Genomic DNA, 21,246 nt, shown 5'->3' on the forward strand with positions numbered 1-21,246 from the left:
TTATTATTATTATTATTATTATTATTATTATTATTATTATTATGTATCTACAATCGCTGTATTTTTATATCCGATACTTTTCAAAGTCATTAAATTACCGTTATAAATCACATCAACCCACACGTCACCGCTCTCGGTCGTGCGCATGCGCAGACCAGTGCTGGGAGCTGTCCGCGGCAGTTGGTGCTCGAGCGTTTTACCCGCAGCAGCTTCACCGGACACATCGCTACCGGAGACATGGAGGAAGAGCTAAAATGCCCCGTTTGTGGTTCCTTCTTCAGGGACCCCATCCTGCTGCCGTGCTCCCACAATGTCTGCCTGCTGTGCGCCCGGAACATCACCGTCCAGACGCCGGACGGGGAGACTCCGGTCCAGAGCCGAGCCTCCGGAAGCTCCGACTACGACTACCTGGACATGGACAAGATGAGTCTGTACAGCGAGACGGACAGCGGCTACGGCTCCTACACCCCCTGCCAGTTGAAGTCTCCGAACGGCGTTCGGGTATTTCCGCCGGTCGCCCCGCATCGGAACTGCTCCCTCACCTGTCCGCTGTGCCACCGGAGCGTGTCCCTGGATGAGCGGGGTCTCCGGGGGTTTCCTCGGAACCGGCTTCTGGAGGCCATTGTGGTGCGGTACCAGCAGACCCGCGGCATCCCGTGTTCGGCATCCCCCTCCGCGGTGAAGTGTCAGCTGTGCGACCGCAACCCGGTGGTCGCCACGGTGATGTGCGAGCAGTGCGACGTCTATTACTGTAACGCCTGTCAGCAGCGGTGCCACCCGTCCCGCGGTCCGCTGGCCAAGCACCGCCTGGTGCCGCCGCCGTCGCCGAATCAAGCGGCTGGAGGAGCAGCGAGCGGCGGCGGTGCTGGGGGTCAGCAGCCGGTGCTGACCGCGCGGAAAGCGGGGACCTGCGTGGATCATGAGGCGGAAAACTTCAGCATGTACTGCTGCAGCTGCAAGGCTCCGGTGTGCATGAAGTGTTTGGAGGAGGGGAAACACGCCAAGCACGACGTCAAACCGCTGGCTGTGATGTGGAAGCAACACAAGGTGAGCGCATACTTCATTTTTTATGCTCCATAAGGATCGTTTTTTCAGTAACACTGAGGTTTTTGGGCTTATTTTAGAGATAAATATTAATTTCTTCTGCATTTCGTTACGTTGCCTCAGAAAGCTCCTTTGGCAAGGATGTCCAAAGTGCGGGCTGCGGGCCCTTTGTGGCCCTTGGGCTGATTTTTTTTTGTGGCCCCCAACTGCAGTTCAAGAATGTATGATGGAGTATTATTATTACTCCATCAATAATAGGAAATAAAACAAAGAATAATAAAAAATAAAATTACAAGAATAAAGTGTGTGAGAATAAAGACATAATATTATAAAAAGTAATTCTATTACGATAATTAATTCATAACATTACGAGAAAAAAGTTGAATCAGAAAAAAGTGGAAATAATACTAGAATAAAGTCAAAGTGTTTTGAGAAAAAAACTTGTGCAAGAATAAAGTTGAAATAATGACTACAGTGTGATAGTATTCCAAGACAAAAGTCAGAATATTACAAGAATAAAGTCGTAGGAGAAAGAAGTCTAAATAATATGAGAATAAAGTCAGAGTGTTAGGAGAAATGTCATAATATCATGACAGTAAAGTCACAATATTATGAAAAAGTCAAAATAATACGAGAACAAAGTCATAATATTTCAGAATAAACACATTTGAGAATAAAGTAATGGTAGAACTGTACAATGGCTGCTGGAACATACAAGTGTTTTGTTACTATCCATAAACCACTCGCTGCATTTTTGTTGATTGTGCAGTACCCTCCACTTCTACTTTTCAAAGATGTACGGTTGTATAATTGTGAATCTGCTTGCAGCCATTTTCATGTGCGAGTGTAATCCTTGATTTGGGGGGCGTGGCCAGCAGCGGCTTATTTGCATTAAAGTGACAGAGGCCCTAAAACGGCTAATTCTAAAAGGAGTTAAGACAGGCAGGAACGACCAGACTAAGAATGATTTTGTGAAAAAAATGTAATGAATATGTTTTATGTAGCACATAAACCTAATCTCATCTGTTCAAGAACGGATAATAGATCACCTTTAAGAACATAAATGTCTACATAGTACTTTACATAGTACTTTTTAAAGTACAAGTCTGTATTCACTTTTAATACTTCCTCCCTTTTGTTGAGTTCTGCTCTTTTATACCATTTTCAGTTAATTAATCTCCCCCATTCTGTTGGATTTGCAGTATTTGGGGCAAATTATATGTGAATGAACACATTAGAACATGATTACTGCAGGCATGTAAACTGTAAATGTGGGATGAGTCACATCAGCTACTGGCCTACATCTGTACTGTAAGTGGGAGCATATGAAAATGGAGGAGGTCAGCGTTGGTTTATGCCTTAAAGGTTTTCAGAATAAGGAGGGGGTCATTTTTTCCCTCTGATTTCCTGTTTTGAGCTTATAGTATATTGGGAAAATCAAATCTTTATGTTTAATATGGTGTGCAATATCACAATCCCAAAGGACTGCATGGATGCTGCTACTAATAACAATATATTTATCCTGGTGTATAAACCGTTGCTATTATTTACCAGATTTAGAATTAGATGATGGGGGAAAATATGGTTTCTCGCAATATTACAGTAATGTTTTATTTTTTAATTTTGTGCACACTTCTCTGGAGCATACATATATCCACATAATTTATCCCTTTATTTCATTTTGATATGAAAATATCTCAGAAAGGCTAACTATAATTGCATAAACATAAAAAAATATGTGTTTTGATTAGAATTAAAGTAAAAAACTGGATGATTTAATGTAAATAATTTAAAATACACACAATTTGGGACATGAAAAACAAATAATTTGCTGTGATTGCGTTAATTTAGCTTAATTTGTATTCAAAACAATAAATAACATGAAAACTTGCCTTGTTTAGACTAATTGTGAAGTAAATCTTACTGCTGTCTCTTGTTTAGTTAAATAGCTGCTTTTGTGACGCATTGATTTTTCCATTCAGGCATTAAAATGTCTTCAGGGACAAAAAGATTGGACAAAAACCTGCTGATACTAGCTCTCCTCCGATCCGTCTGCCAAAATAGAAAAATAAATAAATCACCCGCCTGTTTCATTAGGGAGTGATTAAAGTGATTTATGGTCTAATCCATTTTTTAAATGGCCCTTTCATTAATTTTAAAGATGAGTTTGCTCCTGGGCCGAGGTCAACTTAAGTTCATTTCCCCCAGGTTAGTGGCGACCTCACTGACTTTTATTAAAAAGCTCAGTTTGAATGCATTTGTGCCTCAACTTGGCATATTGAAGGAAATGTATTTAAAAATAAATGATTAAAAGGATAGTCCAGATTTTTAAAAGTAATTTTTTGTATCAGTTATGATGATTCAGCATCATACCTGATATAGATAATGTACATATTATACATATAAAAAACATTTTATGTTGTTTATTTAAAAAAAAATATTTCCTCATTTGCCTCAACCTGCTCCCTTCCCCAGCTGCGTCCACTCTCCTATAATTAGCTCTGCTGCTCCCTTTTGTCGTTTCCACTCTCCCCCAGTATTTAAGCTCCTCTCTTTCAATAATTGCAGGATCCTGGTTTCCAGGTATTCAGGGTTTAATCTCACAATTTTGACTTTTTCCTCAAAATTCAAACTCTAATGTTTTTCTCAGAATTTTGACCTTAAGCTCAAAAATTTGACCAGAAACCCAGAATTTTGATGTCAATCTCATAAGTCTGACTTTAATTTACAGATTCAGAAAATGATTCAGATTCTCAAAATTTGGATCTTTTTCCCAGAATTGTAACTTTTTTACCCCCACTATTCTGACTTTTTTTTCTCAGAATCAGAATTGTTTAAATTGTTTATGCACCATCAGGCAAATCTAGGCTTTAAACTTAAATCTACCACATATATTTGGGACAGGCTTTCACTGTGGATAAAGTGCACAATTGACACACTTGTAAGAATGTTTGGATTTTGACAGAATTGTGAGAATCTACTTTTGTAGTGGCACTAATCATCTTCTGTGTCTTTGTAAGTTGTTTTTTCAGTTTCATTATTAAATATTGATTATCAGAATCCACCAGAGCTCCAGTTTGCATCTCGGTTCTTCCTTATGTTTGAATAACATGAGAATCCCTGCCAAATGCACAGGGACAGTTGATTTAAATTCATTATGCAGCGCCTCTGAAAAGTCTTGATGTTCCTTCTAAAGAAAAATGTGTTTTGCAAATGTATTGTCTCTGGAAATTACAGCAGTCCTTAAACATGATGACTTAATTATGTGACTAGCAAGCTAATCTGGGGAATTTGGTATAATTATGTAAAAATGCCTCAGGAGTGGGAAGCAAAATGGTTTTAATAAAATGGAAAACTCTTAGCTTATAGAGCAAACCAGAGTGTCTGAGTTTAGGTTGTTTTAGCTCTTTCCCTTTTTCTAATGGAGTATTTCATTCATCATTTGCATAAATTAAAAGGCATTTTGTGCTAAGTGGGTCATTGGGACTAATCTCTGAGTGTCTTTCTCATTTTTTGTGGATTTACTCCCAACACATCTCAGCTTCTTCCCTCTTTTTCTCATAAATTGGCTCACGTCTCACCTCCATCTCTTATTTACATCCTCTCTACCCTTCATTTACCCTTCCCTGCCTCCCTCCATGCATTTCTTCCAGATCCCCCATCGCACAGGCTCATAAATGGGCCGTGAAAATCCCATCAGGATGCAGAAGTGAGCGGGCGTTGATAAGTAATCAGCAGCGTATGAACAAGAGATGGGCACCTCTTAGTTAATCTGGTGTCCTCCTCGCTGAATGAGATCGATTTGCCAAGCTGAAATGGCTGTTCAGTTTTTGAAGTGTCACTCACACAGACCAATGTAGTCTATTTTATTTATTTTTGATGGATTGCGCTGGTTTTCTCCTATCTGCTTTGGTGGGTGTAGCTTTATCCAGCTTCCTCCCCCATTTTCCTCTTGATCTCTTCTTTCTTCCAAAGCAGCATGGTTCTCCGCCTGTGACCCAGAAAGATTTTCTTTTTCTCAGGCATCACTGGATGATGAGTGTTTTGTTGAAACATTTCTGACCAGATCGTATATCTTTGTAAGAAAACTGACAGATTAATTGATTTAGGAAAACTGTATTTCCTGCTAGGTAGCCCAAAACGACCCAAATGTTTGGAAAGACATACTGAAAATAGAGCTGATGGGCTCCATGAATAACTGGTGGTTAGTTTTTTTTTAAATAATGAAAAATGCACGGATCTTTTATCTGGTATGTGCCACTGTGTGTTATGGGCAGTAGATAGACTAGATTTCTTCCCAAAAAACTAATTAAAAATTTTTCTGAAAATAAACAAACAAACAAAAAAAAACATTTAAATGTGTTTGAAAAGTCAAAAAACTTCTAGAAAATTTGCTTGAAAAACTCAGAAATTTTTAGTTTAGTCTTACAATTTTTTGACAATTCTAAGTTCTTATTTTTCAAACTCAGATCATTTTCTAAGGTGGAAAATGTTCAACTTTTGGAAATGTTTTTTCTAGAAAATTTCTGAGATTAATAAGTTTGGTTAATTTTTTTCTTGCAAACTTTCGACTTTTCAATCTCAGAAATTTCCATGTTTTTTTTCTCAAACATTTCTGAGATTGATCTTGGAATTTTGGTGGAAATTTACTCCTTGTTTTCCTGTCTACAATATCTTTAAGGTATAAGCCATACATAGGAATAAGATTGTTGTTGTCAGGTTGAATAAAAATGTTTATTTACAGGGAAATGTTTGTTCCAGCAGACCTTATCAAAAATGAACTGTAAACATTGATAATTTTGTGTGAAAACAACCATGTGACTGCGCTTCGACTGTTCGTCTTCAGGTCAACTATACTGGGCCCTTTAATCTGTTTTAATTGCTACCATATGTATTTATGCTGTGCTCCCATTCTACATTATTAATCCATATAATCCCCTTTAAATGTTGTAAGAAGGAGATCAGTACAGTATTAACATCCTTTGAAAATATTTAATTACTGCTGTACTCAAAACAAAAGAAGAAAACAGATAAGAATACCTAATTGATTTCTTTTTTTAAAGTGACCTTATTAATCCAGGTTTTACAGCAAAGAAACAAATTAATTGTTACCAGAGTTTCCACAACGCTAAACCTACCTAAACATCACAGTTAATTCAGGCCGTTAAATCCCCTTTTTCAGCCTGTTGTTGCAAATATTTCTGCTTTCTGAATTGGTGACTTCGGCCTGTACCAGTACGCTTGACAGAGCATTATCAGGCTCCACTGGACCAAAAATAAACCGCCCCAGTTGAGGAAAAAACACAAAAATGATGAGTAATCTCCCAGAAAATTATGAGCCAGTCTTCCTAGAATACTATCTGAAATTCCTGGAAAAAAAAAAGGAAAAGCATCTTATTTAAACCCACAAAAACAAAACTTAAAAAGACAGCTACCTACCAAAAAGCACAGTGGTGGTTGTATAATCTGTCTTCAAAGTTTAGCTGGATGTCAGAAAGTAATTGTGTATTTAATGGTATCTCAAACATCAGGCTAAAACAATTAGAAAAATAGAACTGAATTACTTCCACTTTCAGTCTGCTCTGTTTAAGACAAAAATAAATTAAAAACCTTGAACATTAACAAAAGTACTGTTGATTTACATTAAAAAAAGGTGGCAAAAGGAAAAAATGTTAAAGGGGACGTATTATACAAAATTCGCATTTTGCATGGTTTTGTACTTCCATTTGGTTTTCTACTGCTTCCACAAACGGTCCAAGCGATTTAAAAATCCACCCAGACTTGTTTTGGCAGTAAGTTAATGTTTTTTGGTGTCTGGAATGTTAAAAGTAATGTAACAAATCAGCCGGCACAACCCCTCACCTAGTAACCCCAGCAGAGCCCAGCACGTTACCTAGCAACCCCAGCAGAGTTCCGCCCGTCACCTAGCAACACAAGCTGAGCTCCAGCACAACTGGTAAGCTGGTTTTATCACTGTATGCACTGTACAATAGATGCTGGAAAAGACAAGCGGTTTGTTGTTTACTTACCATCTAGAAACTGATTTAACGGTCCTAAAACAAAATAAAATCTCATCATCAAAGAATAAGTTTTTATTCTTTAAGTACAAAAAACAAAAGATCAAAAGTGGTTAAATTAGAATAAATTGTAGCATCATAAAGTTTCTGTGTTTGAAAGATTAAATAAAAACAAAAATACTGAATGCAAGTGTTTATTTTTAATAAGAACATGACAAGTCAGTGCATGTAGAATTGCAATGAATTGTTTTCACTGGGGAAACATGGCGTCTGCGCCGCCCCAACAGCTGCACATCTGTGACTGCGGATGTTTTCTAATAATCAAGCTGTTCTCTGGTAGAATCACCGCCTCACTTCTCTTTCACCAACGCAAGATTTATACAAACGCTCAAAGCAGGCCATCTACACCTAGTCAGCTCATCGCATCTACTAGTGATGTGTTTGAGTTTTATTCATGCATAAATCTTCTGCGTCCGCTCGCAGCATTAAACGCATCTCTGTGCGGTTATTAGATCACTCCTCCTCTCAGAGATGTCATCTCCTCTGAAGCTTCATCATTTAATCCTGACACTAACACGCTTTGTCTTGTTTCTCTGGATGCTGACAAAACATTTTGACAGGAATTACGCTGCCAGCTATTTATTTAAAAGCTGCATTTAATAATCCACAAATTCACAGTGAATCTGCATTCAACTTCAAAGATCTCAGCTCTATGCATCACAGAGTCCTGGTAGTCGAGTCCATCAGAGTAGAAAAAGAGTTATTTATTAGACGACATGAATGGTGTTGATTTGTGCCAACAGCCATGTCCGACTAACCTCGTTCCAAATGGCGCCGCGCCAGCTGACTCTGACCTCAGGCCCAACAACACAGAGATGCAGTCAACTATGTATTGGCTTGGATTCATATCTGACTAATAACACCTTAAATGTTATGTTTAACTCAAAAGAATATTAAAAATTAGCTTCTTCAATGCTAATTTAATCATTGTTATAAGTTATACTGTGATAATATCTCAGATAAATGGAATAAAATGCTGGTCATTAGTTCAGAAACAAAAACCAAAACAAAGATAATTTACTAGAATATAGATTTAAAAATTCTTTCTTCAACATAAAATGATGAAAATAACAGCAGAAATGCAAAATTAAGGGATAAAACTGGATCCAAGCAGATACTGTGACTGTTTTATTTTTATTTTATGAAATTGTGTGATTATTGTCATGGTAACGGCTGGACCCATGAAGCATGAAAGAAACAGAGGAAACCAGTGAGGAAACACTGGTGGTTGTATCATCTGATTACTAGATAATGGACTGGTGCTAATTAGAAAGAGGGAGCAGCTGTGAGGAGGGAGCAGAAGGCAGGTTGAGGGAGAGAGAGCAAGCAGGAGTAAACAAACTAGGCAAAATCCAAACATAACTAAAACAAATAAACAATAAGTAATAAAAGACTGACAAAAGTAAAAGACAGAGCTCAGGTGAAAACACCCTGAACATAACAGAAGACTTTGGACATCATTTGTACTTTGGGCTTTAAATGTCTTGAGAGAGAGAGCTCCAATTTATGTAAAAGAACATTTCAAAGAGTGCAGACATGTTGCAGTACATACTCCTAATTAATAATTTACACAAAATCAGAGATGTTTTTAAGTCAAAACACCTGGACTTAACTCCCCATATCTTTCTTTTTATTCCCTTATGGAGGCCCAGTCCCAAAGAAACAACAGATTTCTGTCCTCATAATGCCACAAACGCAAAGCAAACACAGTTCTTCTCTCTTGCACGCAACATGGGACTCAATGACTAAAGGCTGTGCTGCAGGACTTCTGCAGTGAATGTAGGTTAATGCCCATTTTTCTGCACTTCCTCTGTTTTGGCCCTAGCATCCTCTGGAGACGCGCGGCGCGTGTAGCAGTAGTAGGCCCAGCGTTCACGTGTGTGTAAAAGATTGTGTCCCTGTGATCTATTTTTGGCTACACAGCGAGTGGTGATGCCAGACTTCCGAGAAAAGTGTGGACAGTGAGCATTGTTGCTATGGCTACAAACGTCTGCTCATTCATCACAAACCTCGACTGAAACGGCAGATTAAAGACAGAGGATTTGTCATGACTTCATCTGTTTGTGTAGTAAAGTATAGTTGTGGTGTTGAAACTTTGGGTTATTTGTAACTCGCACAACTTCAAGGTGACTTATTATGCTTCCTTGAACAGGTTAGGGTATGTTTGTGGGCTGTACAAACATGTTTGTTACTTTTTTTTGCACAAAATAATTCCCAGATAATAAGATGATCAGTTCTGCCTATTTTGAGCTGTTTTAGGGCATCTTGCCACTTTAAATCCAAACAAGTTGCTGCTGGCCACACTCCCTCACCCCCCAACTCAACGTTTACCTTCCTATGTGAAAATGTTTGCAAACAGATTAACAATTATACAACTGTACATCTTTGAAAAGCAGAAGTTGAGCCTCCTGCACAACCAAGAAGAATGTAGCAAGTGGTTTCTGGATGGATAGTCAAGGACAAAACACTTGTCTTTTCCAGCAGCCATTGTACAGCACATACAGAGGTAAAACCAGCTGACCAAATGTGCTAGAACTCAACTTGTGTTGCTAGGCAACGGGCTGGGCTTGGCTGTGTTTGCTAAGTAACATGTTGGTGTTGCTAGGTGAGCTACATTCCAAACTTTTTTGGAATGTAGCTCTCATTTTCCAGACACCATCTTTTAGAAGCCCTAGAAACCCAAATGGAAGTACAAAAAATGTGCAACAATGTATTTTTATTTATTTTTAAAATTTTTCTGTTTCTTCTTTACTCTTGTGATGTGAAAAATTATGCAAAGACTTTTAAGTTACTAATTCATTTACAATATATTCCACTATATTGTGAGTCATTTATCTGGTGTTCATTATGGACTGGAGATGATTTATGAGGTACACTGAAGTTCAATTTTATGCAAAAACTGCAATGAACATGTTTTGTATAGCCCATAAACATGGCCCAACCTGTTCAAGGAAGCATAATGGGTCACATTTAATGTTATCCGTATCTGGAAAGTAATCTGCTCTCTTGTTTTCTCTCCTTGGCATTTAGATTGTGCCTCTTGTTTCAGGTGTTGATGCTGCAGTATATTAAAAATGATTTTCTATAAATGTATATAGCAGAGCAGCAGAGGATTGGTAGATGAAAGGATGTAGAGGAGAAAGGAGAAGAGAGACTGGTTTTGACCTCCACCAGATCTGAACTAATAGGACAACAAAGCTGGGGGAGGGATGGACTGCTCTGCTGCAGCTGCATATGCACCACATATATTACTGCAGCAAAAGCTTTAAGATTAAAGGGAATTTTTACACTGTCAACAAAGCTATTGAAGTCAGATTAAAGAGTGAATCAGATGCTGCTACAGGTTTTGGTGTGATATTCTTCTGGTTCTTTTATAATTTATAAAAAACAGATTCATATCCACGGGTTTTGAAGCTTGTTTTGCATTTGGTTTTAATTGGCTGGAAGCAAAAAATCGTCATAATTAACAGACATAAAAGCTTTCTTTGTAATTTTTAATCATCAGCTTCCTCCCAGTTGGATTCATTCATGCTGGATTTCTTGCATTTAACAGACCATTTTTAAATATATACACACAGAAACTGATATTTTTACTCATTCCTGGTGAATGAGAAAGTGTGTGGGAACTGTGACGCACAGAGTGGAGGCGGCTGCTTCCTCTGAAATCTATCAGGAACTGTGTGTGGGCTGCAGCGAGTCTCGCCCTGCAGTCTGCATTCAGCTCTGCTGGCCAGGTGAGGAGTCCTCACTCTGACAGTTTAAATTCACATGAAACCAGATATTTACAAACATGAAACATTTTTTTCTCGCTGTCTAAAGTTAAATCAGACCAAACTTTTCTTGTTTTAGCTCAGTTGGAATTACCCAAATTATTCCTATTGGCTAAATATCTGAAATCTTCTTAAGAACATTTTTGAAACGTTTGAATTTGAGAAAAATTACCCCCCAAAAATGTCTGGCATTTAGCAAATAGAAATAATTTTGGTAATTCTAACTAAGTTATAACAGGAAATGTTTGGTCTTATGTAATTTCTGACAGTGAGTAAAAATTGGTTTGTGTCTTTTTATTCAGTGTATTAAAATAACTGCGTACATCCTTACATCCCCTGTGATGTTATTTTGACCCCATTCCTTTAGTGCTGGGAAAATAAACATTAAGAAATTAGATGAAAATAAAAATCACTGGTGCCACACTCATTTAGTCCTTTCTTCTTTAAATATTTCTCTTCGGACTGAAATGTATTTTATTTGTCATGTCCCTTAGGTTTTATTATAAAATACTGCCCTAATTATTACGGAGAGTTTAATGTTTCGATACCCTTGGGCCCGCAGCATCGAAGATCTTCCACTGTACTAATCAGATTTATTCATCAACTTTGTGCTCACAAACAAGCAATGTGTCTTCGGTTCCACTTTTTCTCTCGACATAGGCAGTTAAATGTGAAGATACTTTAAAAATGGATGGAAATAAAATATATATTGTGATTTACAGCACTAAGACCCGCCTTCTGACTCTGATTGGTTGTTACTGTTTAGCACTGGAAGAAGCAGAGGAGCTTGATTATCAGTCATACTGTCACAACATGGTGGCTGTTCCAAAAAATATGCAAAAAAAAATATTTTTTTAAAGTTACATACTGCAGCTATAACTTAAATAATTTCTTAGATCCAAAAGTAAGACTTTTGTTCAATGTTCAATGCTTTACATATTATTTCCAATATTATTTTGTGCAGTGTCTTTAAGTTTTAAAGTATTATAAATCACAAGCATTCTGTTTAGGTAGAACAAAATGTTAAACATTTGAAGATTTGGTCAAATTTTAAACTGATTTTTTTACCATAGAGTAAGAACATAAAAAACAGTGCATGTTAGAAGAACAGATAAATATGATGTAAAAAACTGAATGCAAGTGAAAAAGGGAGGTGGAGAGGTAAAATGTGATACTTCAGCCCCTCCTCTGGTCTCCTGGGTGTGATTTTTGACAAGGTCAGCGCCACAATCACCCATCTGATATGTAACCGCTGCCTTTTGTTCTCTTTTGTGTTACTCTTGTTGGTACCAGAGTGAGTGGGCTGCAGCTTTGACATAATGTGTGTATATGGGGTAAATAGCTGGACTTCCTTTGCAGGAGAAGGCTTAACAGAACAGCCCATTCAGAGGTTTTGTTCAGGCTTTCTCCTTCAGGCTTTGTTCGCGCTGCCATAAAACGGTCGGTTTTATGATGCACCATCTGACTCTTTTTGCAGATGGATCAGTGGCAAGCTGTCTGCTCCAGTCTGCAGAAACAAAAACCATTAATGCAGAGATGGGAATACAGAAAGGGCTGGATATTTAAACTGATACTATTTATGTCTATTTGTTTATTTAGCATTAATAAAATCCAGACTTTACATTGTCCATTAAATGCATACATCTGGGAAATAATTTAATAGGTTGAATATTTTATTAAGAATAGTGGCTCAAATATTAGCAATACAGAATTAAACTGTCAGCAAAGAAAATTTAACATGTACCTTTTGAAGTTATTTTTTAGTTAAACATTATTTTGGACATATAAAGTGCAGATTTGCTCTACAAAAAGGATATCTGAAGATGGTATCCTGATTTGAGTAATTATTATGGCGTATTAGGGAATTGGAGACAGAAAAAAACAGAGGAGTAAATTTCCACAAAAAAACTCCAAATTTTCTGAGTTTAAAAAAATCACAAATTTGCTACAAAAAAGTCTGAAATTTTTAGATTAATCTAAAAAAAAAATCTGTAGAAAAACAAGGAAATTTCTGAGTTAAAAAGTAAAAAATTAGCAACAAAAAAAAATTCGGAAAATTTGAGATTAATCTAAAAAATATTCTAGAGAAAAGAAAACTCAGAAAGGATGTTTCTGAGTTTAATAATTTAAAAATTTGATAAAAAATAAAAACAAACCCCAAAATCTTTCACTTAATCTCAGCAATTTTGTAGAACAAACAAGGAAAATTCAGAGTTTAAAAAGTTGAAAATTTGCTATAAAAAAGCTCAGAAATTATATGGAAAAACATGGAAATTTCTGTGTTTTAATAAGTGAAGTTTCAGATATTTTTTGGTGAAATTTACTCCTTTTTTCCTCTACAACGGCTCTAAACTGTGATTGTGTTACAATGAAACAGACTGAGGTTCTGGACCTGGTTGGAAATGTTTCAGTTTTAAACAGGGGGAGCTGCAGAACCAGCACAGCCATGTTTCCTTCTGGCCTCTCTGAATGTCACGGCCTGAACAAATGGCTGTGCATTATTCACATAACAGCATAATAAGATAATAGCACTTGTCTTTGAGAGCGGGGCTGAAGGCTGCTGACAGCAGTGAAAAAGGAAAATGACATTATACTGTCAGAGGATGAAAAAAGGTCAAGGGGAGGAAGACAAAAGAAACAAAGCCTGGAATAAATTGGATTTCTGAAAGTGTTATTTTTCTCTGCAGAGATAAAATCAATTTCTTATGTTTTCCTGGTATTCTAGATGTTTGATTTTGATTATATTTCCATCTTTTGTTTCCTTTTTGTTCCATATTTGTTCTCTGGGTCACAGCCTTTTATCTGGAGGGGGAAGCGTGTCGCATTTGAACATTGCTGCACACTTTCACCAGAGTCTGCTCGAGGCTGACACATTGGGACCAAGGCCAGCTTCTGCCTTCATCTGGTGTTCAGGGACTTTTCTCACTGAGAGAGAGCGTAGTTCAGCGTTATTTTAAACCCGTTACTGTTATTGGACTGTGCTAAGTCAAACTTGTTTCTACAATTCAGGAATGGAATAAATCACCTTAAAATATGAGATTTTAAAAAAGCACATTTGCTTTTAAAAGAGCAACTTTTTTTTAGTCATAATTTTTAAATTTAGGTTTGTGTGTGTAATTTGTAAAATGTAAACAATTATTTTATGTTTATGTGGAAATGCTCTTATGTGTTGTATGAATATCTTTGTGTTTTATCAGTTGGACTCTGGGAAGATTATTAACCACTTCGGTGAAAACTAATTGGTATTATAATAAATAAACAAATAAACAAAAACCCAAGCACTTAAAAACACCCACTCAGTTGTTTTTTGTCAATAAGTTAATGTTTTTTGGTGTCTGGAAAATGAGCCATTTTAAAAATCTCCAAATTACTACCAGGTGAAAATCAACCAGTAATGCACCGTTACCTAGCAACCAAAGCAGTGCCCAGCCTGTTACCTAGCAACCAAAGCGGAATTTTAGACCGGAAATGTAACGTTTTTCTGACATCCAGGAGAAAAATGAATGAAGAAATGAGTAAGGCAACAGCAGATTCTGAAAAGAGTTGTGGATAGCTGGATATTCCCAGGATACCAGAAGACATAGAAATGTAATATATGGAGGATTGATTGTTGCATTGTTGTGTTCATAGGTTACATGGCGGCTGTATTTAGTGTTATGAAATGGGTCAGTTCACCGGGTTTAAAACCAAACTGTGTAAAATCCCTGCTGCACTCATCTCTCGCCTCGACACTCCAGAATGAGTTTCTGAAATCAATAATCCAGTGAGCTTCCCGGGTTCAGAACAAGTGGAACGTTTTGCTGGAGCTTTTTTGTTTTATTGATTGCACAAATATTGTCTTTTAGAGGAGTTCACAGCGCTTGTTACTCCTGCTGTTGATGTTTTGGACAGGAAGACATCGCACAAGGCTGCAGCATGCAGTGAGGCGGATCTCTGACCAATTTCTCCATTTCATTGAGTCCTGGTCCTTTCTGCGCACATCACAGGTTTCTCAATGATTTAGTAGTGATTTAGAGTCTGGTTGGCTATTATTTTACTATTTTTATCCTTTAGAAAGACCAATTGGTTACAATTTTTTCAATTGTTTTCATTTTCTTACATAGCCCAACTGGTTTTAATTTAAAATCTTCTGATAATTCAAAGATTTCGTGATTCACTCTAACAAGGTTCCAAGAGCTTTTGGTAGAGAAACAAAATCAAAGCATTACATATTATCAAACGTCTATATCCCGGATCATAAGATTCTTTTAACACAAGGAAATTTCTGAGTTTCAAAAGTTTAACATTTTCTACTTTTCAAACTCAGAATTCTACAAGTTTCTTCTTTTTTTTTTAGATTTCTGAGGTTAATCTAAAAATTTCTGAGTGTTTTCTAGCAACTTTTTTCCTGTTCTGTCTATGCTTTTTCAGAGATTAATCAAAAAATGTATGTTTTTGTTTTAGCAAATTTTCGCTTTTTTAAACTTAGAAATTTTAAGCTTAATCTCTGAAATTTTCTAGAAAAGAATTTAGAGATTTATAAGTTTTTTTTCTAGACAATTTTTGACTTTTGACCCAGAAATTTTTTTTCTCAAAAATTTCTGAAAATCAGAAATACAAAATATCTTTTTGTGATTTCTTATGTTTTGCTAGTTTTTTTTTTTCAAGCAAATTTTTGACTTTTCAAACTCAGAAATGTCCTTTTTTTTATAGAAAATTTCTCAAACTTTCTGAGTGTTTTGCACATTTGTACTCATTTTTTTCTGTCTACAATGGCCTTAATGCACCATCATGCATTCTTCCTCAGCTCTATTGTTTTTATTCTTATCCTTTCTGTAGCTAGCTTTATGGTGGAAACAAACAAAGATCTGAGTAAATCTGCCACCGTTTCTGTCTTTTCTCAATGCATGCTGGGACAGTTTCCAGCTCCACATCCCCCTGCCAAAGACGTGGCGGGTGAAGAAAATCAATGAATGAATAAAACATGGCAGAGCAGTGAATGAACGAGGGAGCTGACACAGAACTTTGACCTGACGAGAAAAGCTGCAGTTAAATAAATACAGAAGCAGAGAACAAATAGGGAAGGAGGAGACGATGGTACATCCATCATCTGCTTGTTAGCAACTCGGCAGTCCAGATGGCCTCTGGGTGAGGAGTCCCACCAGGTCCACATGTCACTCCTCCGGAGGAAACTGGACCGGGATGAGCTCACTGTGGGAGTGTCTGGCTGTCAGAGCGGGATGGAGCGGATGCTGTGCAGATGAGGACAGGGATTACGGAGAAGGGGCAGATTTAATTTCAGATGAAAGCAAGCGCAGGTCTGAATGAATGAGTTTTACAGCACTGGCTCAGATCAGAATGAAGGCTGCTGAATGTTTAATCAATAATCAATAGCAAAAACTGAAACATGAAGAAGTTAGAATCATTACTCAGGTAAAACTGCATAATTCAAATTCAAAAATACCTTATTGATCCTAGTGAGAAATTAAATGTTATAACTCATATTATAGCAGCAGCTAACACTGTTAGCAGGAGCTAACGCGAAATCAAAACAATCTGAAAGATAAAAAGTGACAATGAAGCATTTTTAATGCTTTATAGCTGCATTCTGATACATATGAGAAAATGTTTTAATCTTAATAACAGTTTGAGTTAAAATTTAGAGCTCTATATTCTCTCCTTTCCAGTTAGCATTTCCAGTTAGCATCCGCACAAATATCACCTTATTTTGGCCAAATCTCTCCTCTTCCATTGTTTGGTTCTCCCGACTATCATTTTTCCTTTGTTATTTATTTATTCATTGCTTTCTATTTCAACGTTCTCTGGTTCAAATTAAAACGACTGAACTTTACTTATACTGTTCTAGCTGGACCGAGCTAGCATACCTAGCTAGGAGAATGTAAACAAAATGGCAACTTAGACCTTATAACAGCATTTAAATTTATGAAACTACACAGCCTTTAAAGTATGCATATGAAAACAAAAAATATATATAAAATAAAAATAAATGTACAAAAACCAGCTATTTATTAACAAATAATTAGTTATATGATTCAGGGTCAGTAGTTGTTACAAAAAATCAGTTTGGATGAGTTTAATACAAATAGAGAAGGAAAGAGTGATTAATTCACATCATTTGCACATTGCTCCATTAAATTGTTACCGTATTTACGACTTAACGTGATGAAATGGGTCTTCCCTGTTTCTGTTTCCTTCTGGGTCTTTGTGTCTGAGCTCATTCATGAGAACAGCATCCAGAAAAAGGGAAACAGGTGGGAGTGTCCTCAGAGCAGCAAATTCATCATGTGTGTAACAGTGTGAGTCTTCTTTGTCCTGTCTCCTCCTATTTACCAGTGATGGATGAATATGTGCACAACGAAAGACACTTTAAAAAAACCTAATAATAAATTCCATTTGTAATAATTAGACAATTTGATCTGTTTTTACAGTTTCCAGACACTGATGTTGTGCTCCAAGCAAAAACTGTGGAAAGCAAAGGACAGAAAATATCCATCAGTTAATTGATTATTGCAATAATCTACAAGTTTACAGTAAGGGTGGAGTGTTTTTAGATGTGCCAGATTTAGGCATACAGTTGTGTGTTTCCAAGAATCAACCAGAAAACATTTAGTTTAATCAGATTTTTTATATCTTCTAACAAAAAGTCAGCTCAGCAATAAATATTTTATCTGACGCTCATAAAATGTAATTTCACTTGTATTAATATAGATTTTTGAAGTGTCACAGTGACAAATGGCAATCAGTTTGCCCTTCCAGTAAAATCAATCCATTCATAGAGCGTGTGTTTCGTCAGCAGCTTTGGATGTGGCGTTCAGGTGCTGTAGGATTTCTGACTTACACTTAAGTTTACCTTATCTAGCCTAAAAATAGCTATGATTTTTATGTGCAGATTTTTCTATAATTGTAGATTTAAAATAAATGTATCTCAGAAATTTTCTGGAAAAACTTCTAAAAGTGGAAAACGTTCAATTTCCAATTTTTTGCAGAACATTTCTGAGATTAATCTAAAAATTTCAGTTTTTCTAGCAGATTTTTGATTTCTCAAACTCACAGATTTCCATGTTTTTTTTTTTTTATTGTAGAGTTCTTATGCAGATATTGATCCAAACCCAAGCTGCGTTTCCATTGACCATAAAATTATGCAAATTGGAATTACAAAAATAAATTTGCTTAATGGAATCACGCCAATTCCAAAAAAACCTCATTTTTTCCGATTAAAAGTTTTTGTGGTAGAATGACGTGGTTTTTGTCTCTATCAATATTAGTGTATTTCACAAAACCACAACAACGAAACTTTTATCGCATCTCACGAGTCACGTGATGGACAGCAGGATGTTACTACTGGCAGAAATGATGAAGAAGACGACAGGAAGTAGTTGGATGATGATGGCGTTGCGTGTTTTTTAATGATTTATGACATGAACAAACTTGTTCGCATGTGATTTTAATTGTGTTTCTTATTTAACGGAAACAGTAATTATGAAATTATGTTTTTCGTTTTACATTTGCAGAATATCAACATGTTTTTGCATATTTGTAACAGTAATACAGTCACTGTGACGGGTCACTTTGTGTTGATTTATCTTATGAAATCCTTGCAAAATACATCAAGTTTTGTATGATATGCATGTTTATTAAACTTAATTAAATTTTGTTTGAGGCATGGAAGCTGTAGGTTGAGCTGCGTTCGTTAACCTGTATTTCTGCAGCAGAGCATCAATATTTCATCCAGCTGCTGCAGGACCCAGATATGCTGAACTGCATTAGCTGTTTGTTCATTGACAGCTTCAGTGCTTCTGCTCAGATTCCAATATTAGCTTAATCTTTATTTACATCACAGATCTGTAATTTGTTTGATTTCACAACAGCATTTTAGAATCAGGATGTATTTGGTTTGCGTGTTATTTAAGAACATATAAGGATTTGTTTATTTAAAGCCAGTTTATTGAGGATTAGCATATTTTTCTTCTCTAAATCCCATTAAGAGTATTTGAAATTAATAATCCTAAATGTAGTATATGGGTGAGGTTTGGTATCTTTCTATTGATTACTACAGAAGAGTATTATTTGCATTAAATGTGAATTTGCAAACATGACAAATTGTGTTTTCATGGATTTTTCAGCCTCTAATCTCTGCAGATGATGATCTGATGGAGATTTTAAATTTAATCCATATTATAGAGACAATGAAGAGTCTTTTATTATTATTTTTTTGGCATGTGGAAGAAATTCCCAGGGACTTTGCTTCAGGCGAGGATCAGGAGATCAGGAGAACTGGGTCTGGTTACATAACCAGCACAGAAGCATCACTGGTTGAACTGGTTGCACAGTTTTACTCAGAGGGATGGAAACCTTAAATCCACACACACACTAAGATAATATAACTGATTTATTTATTTTACTTTTTTCATTCTCAATGTTCATAGCAGGCTTGTTTGGAAATAGTTAATTTCTTTAATAAAAGTGTGTTTTAATGCATATTTAATTTTAAATTTATAGATTTTATACATGTATAGCTGCGACTGCGTATTAGGGCCCTACTACGAGCAAAAAAATAAAAATATAAAGTTACAAGAATAAAGACGAAATAATACGAGAATAAAATTGTAATATTACCTGTAATACTGCAACTTTATTCAATTTTGTGAATTAATTCTCAAAATATTGTCTTTATTCTCGTAGTATTTTAACTTTATTCTCCTAATATTATGACTTTATTTCGTAATTTTGTTTTTTATGTGCTTAACGTGGTCCTAATACTCTGTCATGTAAAGTAAGGCAAATTGATTAAAAACGAAAACAGTCAGAGATATGAACTGCAGCCTAATGGAGGGATGTCCAAAGTGTGGCCTGGGGGCCATTTGTGGCCCTCTGGAGGATTTTGTTTGGCCCTATAAGCATAGGGAGGGATTTTTAAAAACAACTAAAATGTTCTCTTTTTTTTGGTATTAAACAAATAATTTTTCTTTTATTAACAGCTTTACTGAAAACAGCAAGCGCCAAGCAGTTTTCGAAAATATATTCTTGTTATTTCATACAGCAACAGTGTAAGAGCCTGTGTGTTTTTTTATGTATTCAAATACTATATTGAAATATTGTCTATAAGAATTTTTTTTTCAGTTTTAATGAAAAGCAAAATGTCTTTTTTGGACGTTTGGAGACGTGTGGCCTGATGTGAAACCCCTCGGTGTTTGTGTGCAGTGCCAGCTCTCCCAGGCTCTGAACGGCGTCTCTGACAAAGCAAAAGAGGCCAAAGAGTTCCTGGTTCAGCTCAAGAACATGCTGCAGCAGATACAGGTGAGCTGAAGGACGCCCACAAACGTCACCTGAACATACAATCTGCAGGGAGGTAAACCTGTCAGTAGCTGTGTTTCCACTAACAATAAAACTGCAATTCGACATTTCAAAAATAGGTTAGCTTAATGGCCACATGGCTATTTCTAATAAACTCTTTTTTAAAATAAAAAATCGTGTTAGTCGTGTTTAAAAAGTCGATCATTTTCAACTTTTCAAACTCAGAAATATCCATGTTTTTGTCACAAATTTCTGAGTTTAGAATGATGTGCTTTTCCTGAGAATTACAAATTTACTTTAGTCTCAGAATTTTAGATTTAATCTCAGAGGTTTCACTTTTTTCTCTCAGTAAAATCTTTTATATATTAAATCACTTTAAAGTTTGATTAAAGTTTAAAGTTGAAATTCTGATTTTCTTTCAAAGGAAATTTGTAAATTTGTGAAAAAAGTCAGAACTCTGGAATAAAAGGGGTTTTTTCAGTGGCCCTTGTCCTCTTCAGAATGATCGACGTCAGTTAACTTCTATAAATTAGATTTCTGTCTGATAGTTTTGCATTTATTCCATCAAACGATGAAGCATAAAGGTGATAAATGTTAGCTTTGGAGGTGAGTCGACGCCATCTTCAGAACAAAACCATGAAGGAAATTTCTGCTGATTGAACTCCCAGCAGGCGACTTTAAAAAAAAAACTTTTTTGTCAAACTCTCACAAGGAAACACAGAAGCAGAAAAGATAAAATTCAGATTTTCGTTTTGAACCCGAAAGAAAATACTCCTTTTTGTTAACTTTTTTCCTAAATAGCAGATTGTGTTTCTTTTCTTTGCATTTTTCCTGCAACAAAATCCAAAATCATCACTTTTTACATATTCATTTAAGTATATTTTCTCTGAAACACCTGCTTGTAATGAAGCATAAGGCCAAAATAAATCAGCCGTAAAGTAACATTTGGTCTTTTTTAGATCAGTAGAAGGGAAATAAATCCAGTAGATCAACGAACCAGACAACAAACGATACATGCAGAGTGTGTGTGTTTCCCTGCAGACTGTTTTACTCTGCAGCTG

At 36.2% G+C, this 21,246-nt stretch overlaps 1 protein-coding gene across 2 annotated transcripts in view; it reads left to right on the forward strand.

The window, feature by feature from the left end:
• Positions 1-28: 28 nt before the first annotated feature.
• trim67 (tripartite motif containing 67) overlaps positions 29-21,246 on the forward strand; it is a 36,163-nt gene continuing 14,945 nt past the window's right edge. The window contains exons 1-2 of one of the 2 annotated variants that reach the window (XM_007577684.2): positions 29-1,047; positions 20,093-20,188. In XM_007577684.2, coding sequence (XP_007577746.1) covers positions 238-1,047; positions 20,093-20,188 — 906 coding nt within the window. In that variant the 5' untranslated portion in view covers positions 29-237. The remainder of the gene's footprint in view (positions 1,048-20,092; positions 20,189-21,246) is intronic. The other variant, XM_007577685.2, reaches the window with a different exon arrangement.

This window comes from Poecilia formosa, unplaced genomic scaffold, assembly GCF_000485575.1.
Source record: "Poecilia formosa unplaced genomic scaffold, Poecilia_formosa-5.1.2 Scaffold450, whole genome shotgun sequence".
Classification (NCBI taxonomy): Eukaryota; Metazoa; Chordata; class Actinopteri; order Cyprinodontiformes; family Poeciliidae; genus Poecilia; species Poecilia formosa.